Raw genomic sequence first — 18433 nt, 5'->3', positions numbered from 1 at the left:
AGATTGGGGAGAAGTCTTCCCCCCCAGGTCGGTGAGAAGAAATCCCACGAGCTGGATGAGAAGGGCTCCCACCACCTGTAAGAGAAGAAGCCCCACCAGCTGCGGGAGAAGCCCTCCCACGACACGGCTCAGAAAACCTCCCATGGCGGGCGATCCGCGAGGTCTGTCCGGTGAGCGAGCGAGCGAGCGACCGGAGTCCGCGGCTTCCCCACCGGACTGACTCCCTCTGCCAGCGCGCCTGGGCCTGGGGCGAGGCGGGCGTTGTGCGCTGGCGGCGCGCGCTCCGGGTTCGCCGGGACACGGCGCGCGAAAGGGGTCTCGGGGCTCGCGGCCCGGTGCCCACCCCCCCCGCGGGGGTCAGCGCCTGGGACAAAAATCACACCCGCCCTTAGGCTGCCTTGAGCGCCTTGACCATGTCTTTTTTTTTTTAAGTTTTCCAATATATTTATTGTAGAAACTTCACATATAAGTGGACCCATACAGTTCAAACGCATGTTGTTCAAGGGCCAATTGTTTGAATATTTTTTAGTATTTTAATGTATTTATTGACTTTTGGTGTACCTCCTTGATTTTTCTAAGAGGTTGTTCTGAGGATTACCGTATACATGCCTAATTGTGTACCACCTGCTTGTGACCAGTATTTTATCACTTCAAGTAAATGCAGAAGCCTTACCGCCATTCAGATCCTTTCAGCCTCCCCCTCTTATGTCACGGCCGTTATGTGAATTACACCGACGGACACTGACAGCCTCACCCGATACTGTTGCCATTTCTGAAGACCAGCATTTGACTCAGGAGACCTGGGATCCGCCCTGAGAACGTGGGCGGCATCAGCCAATCAGCCAGCCCAGCCCTCAGAGAGCAGGCGGGGGGTGGGGGGGGTGGGGGGGTGGGGGGGGTGGGGGGGGTGGGGGGGTGGGGGGGGTGGGGGGGGCAGACCACCTGCTGAGAGGACCATCTTCTGCCCTGGGCTCTCCACAGTCACAGGCCAGTCCCGACCTAAACTTCCTCGTACACGGTCCCCACAGGTCTATGGGTTGTTCCCCTGGAGCACCCCGACTCCCCAGTAACAAAGGGTTACTCCTGCCTCCTGTTTCCGGACTCCCGCCCCCTGGGGCCAGGCCACCTTGCCTCCCAACGGGTGGTGCTCCCTGTAACAAGAGCCCCTGCTGGATGATGGGCTCCCGATCGCCTCTGCTTCCTGCCGCTGCGCCGCCCATCCTAAGCTGCTGCGCTATTCTCTTTTCGCTGCAGCCTCACAAGGACCCGCTCGCTGCCTTGCTGGTGGACTTGACACCAACACATTCCGCTCTCTGGGAACAAGGGGCACCTTTAAATAGCAAGGGAACTCCCTCTGCCGAGTGGCCTCCCGGCGGGGATGGTGCTGGGGCCGCCCGCCGCTGCCCTGCCCCTGCGGAGGCACAGACTCTTCATAGGATGAAGGGACTTGGCCTGGGACAGGCGAGCATGGGTATGGGGGCAGAGGGCTCAAGCTGGCACTGTAATGGCAGTGGGCACTGACCGAGGGCGAACAGACCTTGCAGAGGGAGGCAGCTCCCTGGGGACCCGGCCATGCCAGCGCCCTCCCACTGAGGCCGGGGTTCTCGTTTGCGGAGTCGAGAATGAGCTTAGCAGTCCAGGTAGGAGAGCCAGGAAGACTTACTGAGAGAGACGGTGAGAGGACAGACAGACCTCCTGGCTCGGGAGAGCCCGGGGGTGGGGGGACAGGAGAGCCGGGGTGGTGCGTTGTCTAGGGGGCTTATAGGCGGTTGAGAGACAAAGAGCTGGGGATGCAGACCCACCAAATGGTCTCTAAATGTTTATTTTTAAGGAGACACTAGGTTTCTTATCAGGTTTCCAGACTTTTGCAGTTTGCGTAACAAATTTACTGCTTTGATTCTTTCTTAGAATAGCAGTTGCTTGGTTTGGGAGCATATCAATCAAGGCTGCTTGTCTTGCTTATTGTCTGTGAGCTGAGTTATTGTCTGTTTGTTAAATAGTAAATTAAGACTCTTACTTCTTAACTCCTTATGTTTAAGCTGGAATCCTTCCTGCCCTTCACTATGTTGTTTACGGCTGGGCCTGCCTGTTATATTAATTGCCCAGGTTATATATTCCTTGATTAGGGGCTGGAGGAGGAAAAGCAGCATCTGGGTAAAGTTAAAGATAAACTGGGCCTTTTAGCCGCTAAAGTAAATTTTACAACAGCCTCATTTAATTGCTACAAACAAGACATGGGCTATGCTGAGGTATTTTCCTATCTGGGAGATGTTCAATCATTCTAGGCTAAATTACTCCTGGCTTTTTAGTTTTAACTAGTCTTCACTGAAGAATGCTTATATTCCTAGTTTGATATTTTACTTTAGAGAATTAATGTGACTCTGTCTTTGCTTAATTGTTTAATACGGAGTTTTGGTAGGGGCCTTCTTCCAGAGGCCCTCACCCTGCTCTGACTACAACCACGGTCCCCGTCTCACCACCAAGGGAGCAGACAGCCTCTTCTTACCTTGGGTGGGCTACACCTGCCTGAAGACGGGGCTTTGAGCCTTAAGGGAGCTGGGGGTGCTTCCGGGGGCTCAAGTCCCAGGCCAGCCCGTCCCACACTGCACACTCGCCCCCGCCAGGCCCCGTGTGGGATGCGGAGAACTTCCTTATGGGAGCGCCCGCTGGGGACCTGCAGGGGCCCCTGAGCCCCCTGGTGCAGCTGGAGGCCCTCTCAGCCCCGCAGGAGGCTGTGGAGGTAGGCGGCCCGCGGCCCCTCGGGATGCGGTCCGGAGCCCGTGCGTGCCCCGGGGGCTGTGTGTCTGGAGCACAAGCTCTCTCCACCTCACTGCCGACCGTGTGTGCCGCAGAGACAGTGTGGAGGGGAGAGGCCGTGCCCTGCTCCAGGAGGGCGCCCAGGGGGTCTGAACCTTCTCTCTTGCTGTTGGTGGGCTTTTAAAAACCAAGTCGGGGCCCTCACAGACAGTTTCAGACTGACTTTCCTTCTGAGGGACGGCATTTCCCAGCGTGAGACAAGGTGCACGGAGGCCTCCGGATGCCCCGTCTGGTGGCTTCTTGCCCGCTGACCTGCCTGGGGTGGGGCTGGGCTGCCGCCAGGCTGCAGAACCGAGCAGCACGCCTCCTAGCCCCCCCAGGTGAGGGTGTTTGCAGGCCTGGGCCTGAGCCGAGAGGCCTTCCTCACCACTGCTGAGTTTGGGACTCAGGCGCTTGGCCGGCCTGCCCAGCTTAGGCGGCAGGTGCACCGGCCCAAGGGAGGAGCAGGTGGGGCTCCATCCTGGGGGGCTTGGGGGGCTTGGGGGGCCTCTCTGTGCTGTCATGTCCTCTCGTCCCTTGGCACTGGACTAATCTCCAGCCTCGAGGTGGACAGGGTGGATTCCACAGAGATGCCGACTCGCACCTGGGGTCTCAAGGACAGACTGGGAGGGGCCTGCCTGGGTGGGGAGTGAGGGCAGGGGCCGGGGTGCTGTCTCGCAAGGCTGTGTCACAGCAGGGTGTCCCTGACTGAGGCTTGTTACCACACTGGGGCCCGACACCCTCCTCTCCTTGCAGGAGCCCCAGAAAACAGCAGTGCACCTGACAGCAGGCCCCTGGAGAACAGGACTGAGCTGGTCCCTGCGTGCACCCTAGGGGGACACCTGTGCCCCAGATCCAACATCTGCCTGCCACTAGATGCCCCCTGCCGCCCTCAGGCCTGTGCTAACGGGTCCTCACCGGGGCCAGGGCGCCCTGGGGCCTCCTACCCACTGTAGCAGGAGCTCCTCTTCTCTGTGCCGGCTGGGCCGTTGGCCCAGTACTTGGTGCGTCGGCCTCAAGGCCTGGTGCCGTGCCTCCTCCAAGCTCCCTAGGTCTGGGCCTCTCCAGATACAAAGTGCAGATTCTTCCACAGCCCCAGGTTCCTGCCCTACCCCGCGCCCTCCAGCCTCATCCCTCAGTGTGAAGCTGGTCTCCCCAGGGCCTTTGCACTGTGCAGGGCCTTCTGGGGGGACTCTCCCTCTGTCTTGGTGGGGCTGGCCTCTCCTGGCCTTCAGAGGAGCGTCCCTCAGAGGCCCCCCAGTCCAGGAGGCCCTCTCTGCCCTTGCATGTGCCTTTTGTCTGAGGCTGTCCCGGAGGGCTGTCCCCGCCACGAGTACCTGGGGTCCTGGGAAGCCTGGTGGAATGAGTGACTGTGAGCTGAGACCCCTGTGGGGTGGCTCTGGTGGCCAGATCCAGGGGATCCTGTTGGCCCACTGTAGGGCCTGACACAGCTTCAGTTCCCCCTCACGTAGGTCACCTTCCATGGCCAAGGCAGCCCCCTGCTCCCTGGTGACCTCATCAGCTTGCAGCATGATGCTGGGGCAGGCGCCCTCCTGCACTGCCCGCCAGCGCACAGCCACTCTGGCTCCGAGGTCCCGTACTTCTCCACGAGTGCCTCGGCCTGGCTGACCCGCCTGCCCGCCCAGCTGGAGGCGGCCCCAGCCGACCCTGCCTGCACACTGAGGCTGCTGGCTGCCACGGAACAGCTCACCCCACTGCTGGGTATGAGGCCCAATCCGGGGTTGCGGCGGCCAGGGCACTATGAGGTCCTGGCCATGGTGGGCAACAGCGTGTCCAGGCAGAACCTGTCCTGCAGCCTCACTGTGCTGTCCCCAGTGGCTGGGTTGCGAGTCGTCCACCCCATCCCCCAAGATGGCCACTTCTGTGTGTCCACCAACGGCTCGGCCTTGGTGCTCCAGGTGGACTCTGGTGACAGTGCCACAGCCACAGCGCACTGGCTTGGAGGCAGTGTCCATGCACCCTTTGAGGCCACCTGCCCCACCACAGTGGCCGCCCTGGTGCCTGGCTGTGCCGAGGCCAACGCCACCCTGTTCTCAGTGTTGGCGCTGCCTGGGCTCAGCAAGGGTGCCGTGGAGGTGGTGGTGGAGAACAGCGCCGGCCGTGCCAACCTCAGCCTGCCAGTGAGGGCTGAGGAGCCCATCAGCGGCCTCCAGGCCCCGCCCTGCCCCAAGGCCCGCGTGCTGCAGGGCGTCCTGGTGGTGGGTGGGGCCGCCGGGCGCCCTGCCCCTCCCCAGTGAGGAGGGGGCCTGCCGGGACGTGGGGCTGCAGGGCGGTCTGGCCAGGCCATTAGGAGCCCCTCACACTGCCCTGACTCCCGTCACCGGGAAGTCGCCACTGAAACAGTGGCTTGGAAGCTCTCCTTTTTGCTCAAGAAACACGTGGAACTCTTGGCGCGCCTCAGACCTCATGGAGCCTGGCTGCGGTTTGGGCGGCCCCTGCTGTGTTTCCGCCTGGCTAAAGCCAGTGCTTTTGGGGGTGGGGCCTGGCGCCGCCCAGCCACTGTTGCTGCCCCTGGGAAGGGGCTGTCCCAGTCCTGGGGCAACCACTCTGCACGGGGAGGCCTGTGGCTCTGCTGCCTTTGCGTAGGGCTGTGGGAAGGGCTGTCTGCCCGCCCTGCCACCTGTGCTGTCGTGTCCCCTGACTTGCCCTGGACACACCTGTTCTGTCAAGTGACGCAGAGAAACATCCAGAACCATGAATCCCATTGAGCTATGCCTTCCGAATGGTGCTGTCCAACTGCGGGGTGAGCAGGAGCACCTGGGGAGGGTGCGTGGACTCAGATGTGGGTCCGTGCTTCACGCCCTGGCGCTGGGTCACCTTACAGGTGAGGAAGGCGAGGAGTCCAGAGGCTGAGGGGTGGGCGAGCTCGTGCTCGGCCCCAGGTGGCCTCCCTGGGGCACACGCTCTGTCCCCACTACCCCTCCTGGGGAGGCGTGTCCAGGGCAGGGCCACACAGCCTGCCTGTGTCCTCCCCACAGAGGTACAGCCCCGTGGTGGAGGCCGGTTCAGACGTGATCTTCTGCTGGACCATCGACGACAAGCAGTCCCTGACCTTCCACAACGTGGTGTTCAACGTCATCTACCAGAGCACCGCTGTCTCCAAGCTCTCGGTGGGTGGGGCGTGCGGGGTGGAGTTGGGGGGCAGGCGCTGGGGCTCCCCTCTGCTTCCTGTTCCGCTCTGCTCCCAAGGACCCCACGCAGCTGAGGGTGAGTGTGGGGGCCTCCATCCACGCTGCCTTGTGGCCTGCCCCCTGACAGCCCACCGTCCACTGCCTGTCCCCACAGCTGACGGCCTCCAACCACGTGAGCAACGTCACTGTGAACTACAACGTCACCGTGGAGCGCATGCACAGGACGCAGGGCCTCCGCATGTCTGTGGTGTCGCCCATGCTGCCCCTCGGTGCCACATTAGCGCTGGCTTCCAACGTGCTCGTGGACGCAGCCATGGACGTGGCCTTTCTGTGAGCGCACTGGGCCAGGCCTGGGCGGGCTGGTGCCAGGTTCTCTCCTCAGCCACTGTCTCTGTTGGGAGGTGCTGGGTGGCTAGGACCCTGGGAGGGGTGAGGGCTTCAGCAGGGTTGGGGACACCCCTGTGGAAGCAGCTGACCCCCCAGTGCAACCTACAGCTGCTCACAGCCCACCTGCTGCCCTGGCAGGTGGACCTTCGGGGATGGCGAGCAGGTGACGGGCCAGTTCAAGCCTCCGTACAGCAAGTCCTTCCAGGTCCCAGACCCCACAGTGGCCCAGGTGCTGGTGGAGCACAACGTCACGCACAGCTACACAGTCCCAGGTGTGGGGGGGACTGCGGCCTGGCCTGGGGACAGCCCCTTCCGTGCAGCCTGGGCCCTGCCCTCCCGAGAGTGGAGGAGGGGTGTCGGGGTTGGGTGGGCTGGGCTGCTGAGCCCGCGACTCAGGTCTGCTGGTCAGAAACTGGCCCTCCCTGTCCCCTTCTCTGAGTGTTTTTGAGGGGGAAGGATGATTGCCTTTCATTCAGTCATTGTTAAAGCCCCAGAAGCCTCACGTGCAGAAGGCCAGATAAACAGAGGCTCCCACCGCCGGGCCCTGCGTTGGTGTCCGCCCTTGTCAGCCTGAGCATGCCTGCACAACCCCCGCCCCTGTGCCGGCCTCACCCCACATGCCTCCCCATGAGGACCCCCAGGCAGGGACCAAGGGTGCCCTCTGTTCACGTCTAACCAGGGCCCTGCCCCTGCCCCTCCCGAGAGGCCCACATGTGGTGGTGTGGGGTTCAGTAGAGATTCTGCCGAGCGGGTTGTGGTGGCCCCGGGCCCCGGTCTCACAACAGCCTGTCCCCCAGGTGTGTACAACCTGACCTTGCTCATGTCCAATGCCTTCGAGAACCTGACTCGGCAAGTACCTGTGAGTGTGCACGCCTCCCTACCTGCTGTGGCTGTGGCTGTCTTGGTGGAGGGGCAGCCTGTCACCTCCCCACACCCGCTGCCTTTGCCCATGGGAATCCTCTACTCGTGGGACTTCGGGGATGGCTCCCCAGCCCTGATGCAGCACCAGCCTGAGGTCAACCGCACATTTGCCTCGCAGGGCATGTACCATATCTACCTGGAGGCCAACAACATGGTGAGCAGTGCTGCGGCCTGCACCAGCGTCCACGTCCTTGACGGGCTCCGTGGCCTGGGCGTGAGGTTCAGCAGGACGGTGGCCTGGCCTTGGCTGGCAGCGGGAAAACCTTCCTGCTCACTGTGCTTGAGGCCGGCACGTGCCTTGTCCATCTACAGGTCACCAACATGCTGGGCAGTGCCTCGGCCACTCCCACAGTGGACTTTGTGGAACCTGTGGGGTGGCTCTCTGCGGCCACCTCCCCAAACCCAGCTGTTGTCAACACGAGTGTCACTCTCTGTGTTGAGCTGGCTGGCGGCAGCAGTGTCATTTATCCCTGGTCCCTGGAGGATGGGCTGAGCTGGGAGACCCCAGAGCCCTCTACCCTCCATGCCTTTGTTACCCCCGGCCTGTACCTGGTCACAGTCACAGCCAAGAATGAACTGGGCTCAGCCAATGCCGCCATTGAGGTGGCCGTGCAGGTGCCTGTGAGTGGTCTCAGCATCCGGGCTGGTGAGCTAGGCCGTGGCTTCGTGGCAGCCAGCTCCACTGTGCCCTTCTGGGGGCAGCTGGCCTCAGGCAGCAACATGAGCTGGTGCTGGGCCGCTCTGGGTGGCAGCAAGCATGGCCAGCATGTCACCATGGTCTTCCCTGATGCTGGCACCTTCTCTGTTCAGCTCAACGCCTCCAATGCAGTCAGCTGGCTGGTAGCCACACACAGCCTCACAGTGGAGAGGCTTGTGGGCCTGGCACTCTGGGCCAGCAGCAAGGTGGCAGCGCCTGGTCAGCCGGTCCACTTTCAGATCCTGCTGGCCACTGGCTCAGCTGTCAGCTTCCACCTGCAGGTCAGTGGGGCCGTCCCTGAGGTGCTCTCTGGGCCTCAGTTCTCCCACAGCTTCCCCCACATTGGGGACCACGCAGTGAGCATCCAGGCTGAGAACCACGGGAGCAGGGCCCAGGCCCAGGGGCGCATCTTGGTGCTGGAGGCCGTGGGTGGGCTCCAGGTGCCCAACTGCTGCGAGCCCGGCATTGCCACGGGTGCTGAGAGGAACTTCACGGCCTGGGTGCAGCGGGGCTCCCGTGTCGCCTATGCGTGGTACTTCTCCTTGCAGAAGGTCCAGGGGGACTCGCTGGTCATCCTGTCGGGCCGCGATGTCACGTACACCCCTGTGGCCGCGGGGCTGCTGGAGATCCATGTGCGTGCCTTCAACGAGCTGGGGGGTGTGAACCGCACACTGGTGGGTGAGGTCCAGGGTGTCATCCAGCACGTGGCACTGCACAGCGGCCGCTGTTTCACCAACCGCTCAGCCCTGTTCGAGGCTGCCACGAGCCTCAGTGCCCGGCGTGTGGCCTACCACTGGGACTTTGGGGATGGGGCCCCGGCTGAGGACACACAGGAGCCCTGGGCTGACCATTCCTACCTGCGGCCTGGGGACTACCGTGTAGAGGTGAATGCCTCCAACCTGGTGAGCTTTTTTGTGGCACAGACCACCACCACCATCCACGTGCTGGCCTGCAGGGAGCCTGGAGTGGAGGTGGCCCTGCCCTTGCGGGTGCTCATGCGGCGCTCCCAGCGCAACTACCTGGAAGCCCATGTTGACCTACGGGACTGCGTCACCTACCAGACTGAGTACCGCTGGGAGGTGTACCGCACCACTAGCTGCCAGTGGCTTGGACGCAGGGCCCGTGTGGCCTTGCCCAACGTGGACATGAGCCAGGCCCAGCTGGTGGTACCACGGCTGGCACTGCCCGTGGGCCACTACTGCTTTGTGTTTGTGGTGTCATTTGGGGACACACCACTGGCGCAAAGCATCCAGGCCAATGTGACAGTGGTCCCCGAGCGCCTGGTGCCCATTATTGAGGGTGGTTCGTACCGTGTGTGGTCAGATACTCAGGACCTGGTGCTGGATGGGAGCAAGTCCTATGACCCCAACTTGGAGGATGGTGACCAGACCCCGCTCAGCTTCCACTGGGCCTGCGTGGCCTCGATGCAGGTCAGCTGCACAGCGGGGCAGGACCTCCCCCACCCCTAGTGACTCCTTTGTGCTAATGAGCTCAGCAGGGCCCTGGGCCCCGCCTGATGACTGAGTACCTGATGGGCCTGATCCCAGCAGGGGGGGGGTCTCCCCAGCAGTCTCCTGGGCTGGCCCTGCTTTGAAGTAGATCGGGGGTCTCACTGCCCCCCGTTGTGGGCTGCAGAGTGAGACAGGAGGGTGTGCGCTGACCTTCGGGCCCCGTGGGAGCAGCACGGTCACCCTCCCCCGGGAGCGCCTGCAAGCCAGCGTGGAGTACACCTTCAGCCTGACTGTGTGGAAGGCGGGCAGGAGGGAGGAGGCCACCAACCAGACAGTGAGTGCTTGGCCTGGGCCCTGCAGCATGGGGCAGGGCGGCCACAGGGGCAGGGGTGTTGCTCCAGATGCCTTGAGGTGGTTGGTTTTCTAAGTTACTGCTCCTAACAAATGTCCCATGAAGCATGGCTTCTTCACAAGCAGGTGACAGCCATACGCCATGCTCCATGACAGTCCCCTCAGCGTGTGGGGGCAACACACCCCCTCCTAGAGCCACACTCAAGGCACCCTCCTGGGACCAACCAGGTGGGTCAGGACACCCTGGGGCACCCCCATGGCAGCAACTGCTGCCACTGGGCGGCGCCTGCTGATGCAGTCACGTGCACCCGGCTCTGTCGGGGCTGGGGGAATGTCCTGCCCCTGGTGGGGGTGAGAGGCATGCCCAGAGGAGCTGCCTGGTCCGGCTCAGCTGTCACTCGTCGACCATCATAGGTGAGAACTTACCCACCGCCGCCTGTGTGCCAGGCCCAAGCTGGGCGCCGGATGCTGCAGAAAATAAGCCTACCGTGGTCCATTCCTTTAGACGAACCCTGCTGCCCAGGCTGGGAGACACAACCCTATGACTGCATGGAGGGCTGAGCTCACAGGGCCCTGGCAACCTGGCCTTTGGGTTGAGTACCAGTGGGCTGGAGCTGGAGAGCTTTCCCAGCAGGGGGAATGGCAGGTGCAGAAGGCAGGGCCCTGACTGCCCTGCTGTCTGGGCAGACTAGGGCCTGGGCCTCAAGAGCAGAGGCCCTGCCTTGGGGCACGGCTCCCGGTAATCCCACCCTGTGCCCAGGTGCTGATCCGGAGGGGCCGGGTGCCCATCGTGTCCTTGGAGTGTGTGTCCTGCAAGGCGCAGGCAGTGTTCGCAGTGAGCCGCAGCTCCTACGTGTACCTGGAGGGCCGCTGCACCAATTGCCGTGGGGGCCTCAAACAAGGGGTGAGCTTGCTGGGAGCTGGAGGGGGACCAGAGGCACGGAGTGGGCGGGGCCAGGGGCGGGGCCCTCGAGGCTGGTGACCCCTTGACCGCCTGGAGGGCGCCGTGCATCCTGTAGCGCTGGGCCGCGCACCCCTTCGGCAGCGAGACGCTGGTGCTGGACGAGGCCAGCACGTCAACGGGCAGCTCCGGCATGCGGCTGGCTGTGCGGCGCGGGGTGCTACAGGACGGCGAGGGCTATACGTTCACGCTCACGGTGCTGGGCCGCTCGGGCGAGGCGGAAGGCTGCGCCTCCATCCATCTCGCCCCGATCCGGCCCCGGACTCCTGCTGCCTCTTCCCGCTGGCAGCGGTGCATGCACTCACCACCAAGGTGCACTTCGAGTGCATGGGTGAGTGCGGCCAGGCCGGGTGCGGGCGCGTGGGCTGGCCTCAGGTGGGGTTTGCAGGGCCCCGGTGATGCTATGGGGGCCCGCAGGCTGGCAGGATGCAGAGGATGCGGGTGCCCCGCTGGTGTATGCCCTGCTGCTGCGGCGCTGCCACCACGGCCACTGTGAGGAGTTCTGTGTGTACAAGGGCAGCCTGTCTGCCTACGGGGCCGTGCTTCCCCCTGGCTTCGCACCCCACTTCCAGGTGGGCCTGGCCGTGACGGTGCAGGACCAGCTGGGCGCCTCCGTGGTTGCCCTTGACAGGTGAGCCTGTGCCCAAGAGCAGGGTCTGGCTGGGAGCTGGGGGCCTCACTGCCCCCTGTTCACTTGCTGCCTGTGTGCAGGTCTCTGGCCATCGCCCTGCCAGAGCCCCCAGGAGCCTCCCCAGACCTCATGGCCTGGCTGCACAGCCTCGCAGAGAACATGCTGCCCAGGCTCCTGAGACAGGCTGACCCCCAGCACATGATCGAGTACTCATTAGCGCTCATCACTGTGCTCAACGAGGTCAGTGCAGGGGCAGGAGTCCCACATCTGCCCTCAGTGGTGGGGGCCGGTTACCGTGCTCCTGACCAGATTCCCCAAAGGGCTGTACCCAGCTCCTGCCAGACAAAATCCCTGTCTTCCTTCAAACAGCTGCTGCTCTCAGTAGCCACATGCAGGCCTTCCCCACCACTAGGCCTCCCCACCTCTCCTCTCCTGTGCCTCCAGCCCCTGCAGGAGGTCCTGGGAAAGCCGCCTCTTGTCCCTGACGAAACCAGCGAGGTTAGCTGCTGCCCCAGTTACACAGCAGCTGAGGGGCCACACGGCTGCCCGCCACCTACTGATGGCTGCTGCGTGCCCACCACCTGCAGTATGAGCAAGCCCTGGCTGCAGCAGCAGAGTTGGACCCCAGGCAACAGCTTCGAGCCCAGATACACAAGAATGTCACTGAGACTCTGGTCTCCCTGCGGGGTCAACACTGTGGACGACATCCAGCAGATTGCGGCCGTACTGGCCCAGTGCACGGTAGGGCGAGGTCCAGGCCTGTGGAGCCCCCAAGCTTTTCTTGACCAAGTCTACCTGGCTGTGTGCTTATCATTGGCAGTCCCGGCATGGGCCACAGGCATCCCCAGGATGCCCCTGCAGAGTGGCCCAGGGTGTGAGGAGCAGAAGTGGGGATGGCAGATGTGGAAAGGCCTTTGGTTTTACCTACCCTGGGTCCTCCAGCCCGGAGAAGTCACCCACCATTGTCGCTCCAGATGTGGGTACTGGGGTGTGCTAGGCACGCTCCTGATGGTGGCACTTTGCCCAGGCTGGTGGGTGGTTGCAGAGAAGGAAGCACAGAGCCTTCTGGGTAGGGGTGGCCCAGTCTGCCATGTGGCTCCTAGGCCTCTGGACATGGCTGGGGCCAGCAAGACCGTGTCACTATTTGGACAGGCCAATGTGGGTGGGTGGGGCCAGGGAAGCGCTGTCAGCAGGGCTGCGTATGGGTGGGACCCAGGATGGGTGGCCCCTCCAGCAGCAGCAAGGAGGGTGGTTAGGAGAGCCTGAGGAGGGGAGGTGGGTGGTGGGAACCACCCCGGAATCCTGGCATGCGTGGCCAGGCTGTGGGAATTGTGCCCAGCCAGGGCCGGTCAGCAAGGCTGGAATGGGGCTGGAGATGTTGTTGAGCTCCCTGCAGGCGTCCAGTCCAGAGCTTGTGTGCCGCTCGTGTTTGAAGAAGACACTGTACAAGCTGGAAGCCATGATGCTCGTCCTGCAGGTAGAGAAGGCCACAGGCACAGGGATGCCCACCACCATTGCTGACAGCATCCTCAACTTCACTGGTGTGGCGGGCGGGCCGGCGGGCGGGGAGCGGCTTCTTCCCCAGGTGCCCCACAGCGACCTCTGACCTCTCCCCACCCACAGGCGGCCTCATCCACCTGGCCAGCTCAGATGTGCAGGGCCCACAGCCCTCTGAGCTGGGGGCCGAGCCGCAGGCGCTGATGGTGGCATCCAGGGCCTACCACCTCTCCTCGGCCCTCATGCGCATCCTCATACACTCCCGTGTGCTTGATGAGGAGCCCCTGACGCTGGTGGGCGAGGAGATCGTGGCGCAGGGCAAGCGCTCAGACCCGCGGAGCCTGCTGTGCAGGGTGCCGCCTCGGGCCCCGGCTGCCACTTCTCCATCCCCATGGCCTTCAGCGGGGCCCTGTCCAACCTCACCGACGTGGTGCAGCTCATCTTCCTGGTCGACTCCAACCCCTTCCCCTTTGGCTACATTGGCAACTACACGGTCTCTACCAAGGTGGTGTCCATGGCCTTCCAGACACAGGCCGGTGCCCAGATCCCCATTGAGCAGCTGGCCTCAGAGCGTGCCATCACTGTGAAGGTGCCCAACAGCTCCGACCAGGCGGCCCAGGGCCCGCGAGTCCCTGCCAGCTCCGCTGTCATCCAACCCTGGGCCTCGGTCAGCATGGTGGTCGCCCCCGAGAGCAGCAGCCCCAAGGCAGGGCTGCACCTGCAGCTCACCTACATGGTGCTGCACGGTGGGTGCCCATCCTCGGCCAGCTGGGCAGGTAGCCAGGGGGAGGCCGGCGAGCAGGGATTTCCTGCAGACGCCCCGACATATGGCCTGTGGTGGTCTGTCTCCTGGTTCCCGGGGTCCTGGAGGCCTGGAGGGCGGTGACGGGTGAAGTGGGGGTGGAGGTTCTTCCAGCCTCTGCTGGTGGAGGGGGGTCCAGGGGTGTCCCCCAGGGTGTGCTAGCTGCCTGGGGCAGGCGAGTCACCCCATGCCTGCACCCCAGGGCGCGACCTGCCAGAGGAGCCTGAGCCCTACCTGGCTGCCTACCTGCATTCAGCACCATTGCCCAACGAGCATAACTGCTCAGCCAGCAGGAAGATCGGCTTGGAGGCTCTGGCAGGAGGCGACCACAGGCCCTACACCTTCTTCATGGCCCCAGGGTGAGCATGTGCCCACCCTGGAGGGCAGAGCAGGCACCTACAGGCCTGGGAGCTGCACTCGGTGGCTTGGGTGGGACTGGTGTCTGAGAACAGGGAGGCCGTGGTCACCTCTGTGTGTGCCAAGGTTATGGGGGCTCCTGTGGGGGGCAGGCTGGGCCTGGCAAAGCTTGGCAAGCGTGGCTGCAGCTGAGAGGTCCTTGGGCCAGAACACTGCCCTGACTGGGAACTCAGGGTAGTGCAGGTCACGACACCCACTTTCTCCCAGGACCAGAGAGCCAGGTGGGACGTACTACCTGAACCTGACCAGCCACTTCCACTGGTCGGCGCTTGAAATGTCTGTGGGTCTGTACGCATCGCTGTGCCAGTACTTCAGTGAGGCAGAGATGACATGGCGGACGGAGGGGCTCCTGCCCCTGGAGAGGACCTCGCCCAGCCAGGCTGTCTGCCTCACCCGCCACCTTACTGCCTTCGGCGCCAGCCTCTTCGTGCCCCCCCCAGCTGTGTCCACTTCATCTTCCCAGTGAGTGGCCCCATGCCTCTGGGTGTCCCAGGGGCCCCAGCTTGGTCCTGAGAAGGGGAGGCGTGGCCCACAGTCCCCCGGGGCTGATGGTGCCACGTCCCCAGGAGCCAGCGTCGGCCCTGAACTACACCGTCCTGCTGACGTGCGCCGTGTGCCTGGTGACCTGCATAGTCATGGTGGTGATCCTGCGTAGGCTGGACCCGCTGGCTGTCAGTCGGGTCCAGGTCATCCCTTTCTGTGGGAAGGGAGGCCGCTTCAAGTACGAGATTCTGGCAAAGACCGGCTGGGGCCGAGGCCCAGGTGAGGGCAGGGCCCCCATCCCAGCCCAGACTGTTCTTGCATGTGGAGGCCGCCTTCCTCAGGGTGACCACCACAACGGGGGGCCTGGGGCAGGGCCCTGTCCACCAGGTGCTGTGTGGGGCATTCGCCTGAGAGCTCTCATGGCTGCCTGCCCGCTGTCACTGTCCCCAAGAAGGCGGACGTCCTGCACGAAGCAGGTGTGCCGCCGATGCGGGAGGCCTCCGGGCTGGTGTGTGTTCAGGCCGCGCGGAAGCAGGCTTGAGCCTTGCTGGGGGTCGTTCCTGAACAGGAGTCATCATCGCAGAAACAGTATGCCTTTCACGGCCTCGGGAGCTCCGGGTCACACAGGCGCGAGAAGCGCGCTGGCACTGCGCGCGGCGGGACGGGGGCTGTCGGGCACGGGCACCGAGGAGCTTCGTCTCTCTGACTCCCTGAGGCCGCCGCGGTGTGCTCGCCTTCTGGTCGGGCGGCCGGCGCTGCGAGGGCCTCTCCTCGGTGCCGCACACCTGCCGGCCTTGCAGTGTCTGTACTGCCCGCCCGGGGAAGAACCCCTGAGTTCTCTTAATGGGAGGCTTTCCTGCGGCGCCTCATCCCCTTAGTCCTGAGGCTGCAGCTGTGTCCTGGGCCTCTCAGGGCAGTGCCCGCACCCCTGTGGCTGGAGGCCAGTCTCAACTCTGGCGTCATCATGTGCTTCCTTTGTTGGCTGGGTCCCCTGCTGGCGACCCATTTCTGTAAGACGTCACGTGTTTGTCACGGGAGACAGGAGGCACCACGATGTGTTTGGCAATCTGTGGGGACCGGAGGGTGTGGGGACTAACAGTGGTTAGTCCCTGTGGACTTTGGAGAAACTGTGACATCACCGGCCTGTGGACATCGCAGCTGACTGTACCCTGCACGCAGTTGCTCGGCCTGCCCGATGACTGGCCCTTGGGTCCTACGGTTGTCGTCGGCGTTCCTTTAACAGGTTGACATCTGAGGTCTGCGTCTGTTGGCTGTGTGGAGGGAGGACTACCTGGGTCTGAGAGTGAAGGTCAACAGAGGGACAAGCTTGCCTAGGCAGCCAGAGTCCTGCCACCTCCCCTTCCACCCACCAGGTACCACGGCGCACGTGGGTATCATGCTTTATGGGGTGGAGAGCCGGAGCGGCCACCGGCACCTAGATGGGGACAGAGCCTTCCACCGCAACAGCCTGGACATCTTCCAGATCGCCACCCCGCACAGCCTGGGCAGCGTGTGGAAGATCCGTGTGTGGCATGACAACAAAGGTCCGGGTGGTGCCTGCTGCCCCTTCCTCCCCGCCCTGCGCCCTGCAGCCCTGCCCCTGCCCTGTCTGCAGGGCTCAGCCCCGCCTGGTTCCTGCAGCATGTCATCGTCAGGGACCTGCAGACAGCCCGCAGCACCTTCTTCCTGGTCAACGACTGGCTGTCGGTGGAGACTGAGGCCAATGGGGGTCTGGTGGAGAAGGAGGTGCTGGCAGCATGTAAGGCCCATTTTGCCCGCTGGCTGGGGACGTGGCCTGAGCCTCGGGCCTCCTGAAGCCACCCTGTGCCCGCCCACAGGTGACGCATCTGGCTCTCCATAAGGGACCAGCCGCCTTGAAGCCGCTTCACTCGCGTCCAGCGGGCCACCTGCTGTGTCCGCCTCACCTGCCTCTTCCTGGGCGCCAATGCTGTGTGGTACGGGGTCCTGGGAGATGCTGCCTACAGGTGGGTGCCTAGGGGGTCGGACTGACCCACCTCTGCCCGCCCCTTCCTGCTCCTTCCCAGCCTGACCCCGCCTGCGTCTCTTCTCTCCTGCCACGCAGCGTGGGGCCCGCGTTAAGTCTGATCCCGCTGAGGGCTGACACGGTCGCCGTTGGCCTGGTGTCCAGCGTGGTTGTCTACCCTGTGTACTTAGTCATCCTGTTCCTCTTCTGGATGTCCCGGAGCAGGGTGGGCTGGGGGCAGGGGCTCCAGGGGGCAGGGTGGGGGGGTAGGTGGGGCGCAGGCCTCACTGCCTCTGCCCAGGGCTGTGGTCAGTGTGGCAGCTGGAGGGCAGTCAGCCCTGACGCGTGCTTGACTGGGCCGCCAGAGGAGAAAGAGATAGATTACAGATATTGTGGGTGCCCTGAGGGGCGCACTGCTGGGGCCCCACGAACTCTTATGCATCAGCACATCGCACGCCTTAGGGAACCCGGACAAGTTCCCAGGAAGATGAGCTACCAAGGCCCCGAGAAGCCACAGAAAGTCTGAGCAGCCCAACAGCAAGTAAAGGGGTGGGATTCCTGGTTTAAAACCTCCTCCAGAGAGCAGCCTGGCTGGCCTTCCTGGTGCTTCTACCAGGCAGTTCCAGGGGAACCGACCTCATTGCTCAGACCCGCAAAAGAACTCCCGTGAGGCCAGCACTACGCTGACCCCAAAGCCAGTCGGGGGCAGTGCAGGGAGAGGGAACGGCAGCCCCCCGCCCTCAGGAGCGTGCAGGCAGACCCGCCAGTGCTGCGGCAAGTCCCGTCCAGCATCTCGTGAGAGAGGGTTTCGTGCTGTGACCAGGGGTCCAGCCCTGTGACCACCAGCTGCCTGTGGCTGTTTATGTTTGTTCCTCGGTTGCATCAGCCATCACAAGTGCCCCACAGCAGCATGTGGCCAGTGTGCCGTACCGGACAGCACGGCTGTGGAATGCGTGCAATCTGGGACGTTCTCAGAACAGGCCAAGTCTAGACTGCTCAGGAGGGGCACGCCTCCCACTGACCACCAGCCTGTCCCTGCAGGTGGCTGGGGGCCCGAGTTCCACCCCCTCCGGCCAGCAGGTTCTGGACGTGGACAGCTGCCTGGACTCATCTGTGCTGGACAGCTCCTTCCTCACCTTCCCAGGGCTGCGTGCTGAGGTGGGGGCTCCCCAGGGTCCCTGGCTGAGCTGGGTGGGTCCTGCTGCCTCTGGGCAGCCCAGAGTCTGAAGCTTTCTGCACTTCTCAACAGGCTTTTGCAGGACAAATTAAAAATGACTTATTTCTGGATGATTCTAAAAGGTAGGGGTCCCTGGAGAAAGTGGGAGCCGTGGCACGGGTCAGCCATGCCTCACATGTCCCAGTGTGGGTGTCTGGTGTCCTTGTTCAGTGTCTGTGGCCCTGAGTGTCTCCACACACTGTCCCCGGGGCGTTTGCTCATAAGTCCTACATCACCTGTTTCTGGACTTGAATTGGGTATGGGCAGCCGTGTCCCCCAGACTCCCCTTGCTGACCTGCCTGGTGTGCTGGCCATCCAGCGAAGGGACGCTCAACTGGCCAGACTTGCTGAGTGACCCATCCATCGTGGGGAGCACCCTGCAGCGTCTGGCGTGAGGCCGGATGGGCCATGTGCTGGGCACAGAAGAGGACGGTCTCTCCCTGGTCAGCCCCTCCTTGCCTACCAAATACTTCTCAGCTTCTGGTGAGCAGGGCTGGGGAGGGTGGTCTCCCAGCTTTCCCCAGGAGGGTCCCCAGTCCAAGGTTTGGGGTGGGAGGAACCCGTGCACCCCTGACATGTCCTGCTCTCCAGATGAAGACCTGATCCGGCAGGTCCTTGCAGAAGGGGCCAGCAGCCTGGCGCCCACCCAGGACGCTCAGGCTGAAGCGGACCCGCTCCCTGGCCTGT

The 18433-nt window shown here is 63.4% G+C and overlaps 1 protein-coding gene across 1 annotated transcript; it reads left to right on the top strand.

The window, feature by feature from the left end:
- The first annotated feature begins 1467 nt into the window (after positions 1-1467).
- On the top strand, positions 1468-17833 carry LOC130679403 (polycystin-1-like). The gene is given in 30 exon segments (XM_057488025.1): positions 1468-1471; positions 2553-2740; positions 3138-3264; positions 3553-3800; positions 4269-5015; positions 5796-5927; positions 6103-6278; positions 6474-6607; positions 7133-7470; positions 7569-9383; positions 9589-9738; positions 10516-10659; positions 10775-10973; positions 10976-11047; positions 11134-11347; positions 11428-11587; positions 11935-12033; positions 12035-12088; positions 12744-12888; positions 12971-13192; positions 13195-13590; positions 13849-14005; positions 14271-14493; positions 14496-14525; positions 14630-14825; positions 15920-16090; positions 16162-16531; positions 16630-16756; positions 17572-17688; positions 17780-17833. Coding segments are annotated over 30 exon segments (7209 nt in total).
- The last annotated feature ends 600 nt before the right edge of the window (positions 17834-18433 follow it).

This window comes from Manis pentadactyla, chromosome 10, assembly GCF_030020395.1.
Source record: "Manis pentadactyla isolate mManPen7 chromosome 10, mManPen7.hap1, whole genome shotgun sequence".
In the NCBI taxonomy this organism is placed as follows: domain Eukaryota; kingdom Metazoa; phylum Chordata; class Mammalia; order Pholidota; family Manidae; genus Manis; species Manis pentadactyla.
This window is presented reverse-complemented; position numbering and strand designations above follow the sequence as displayed.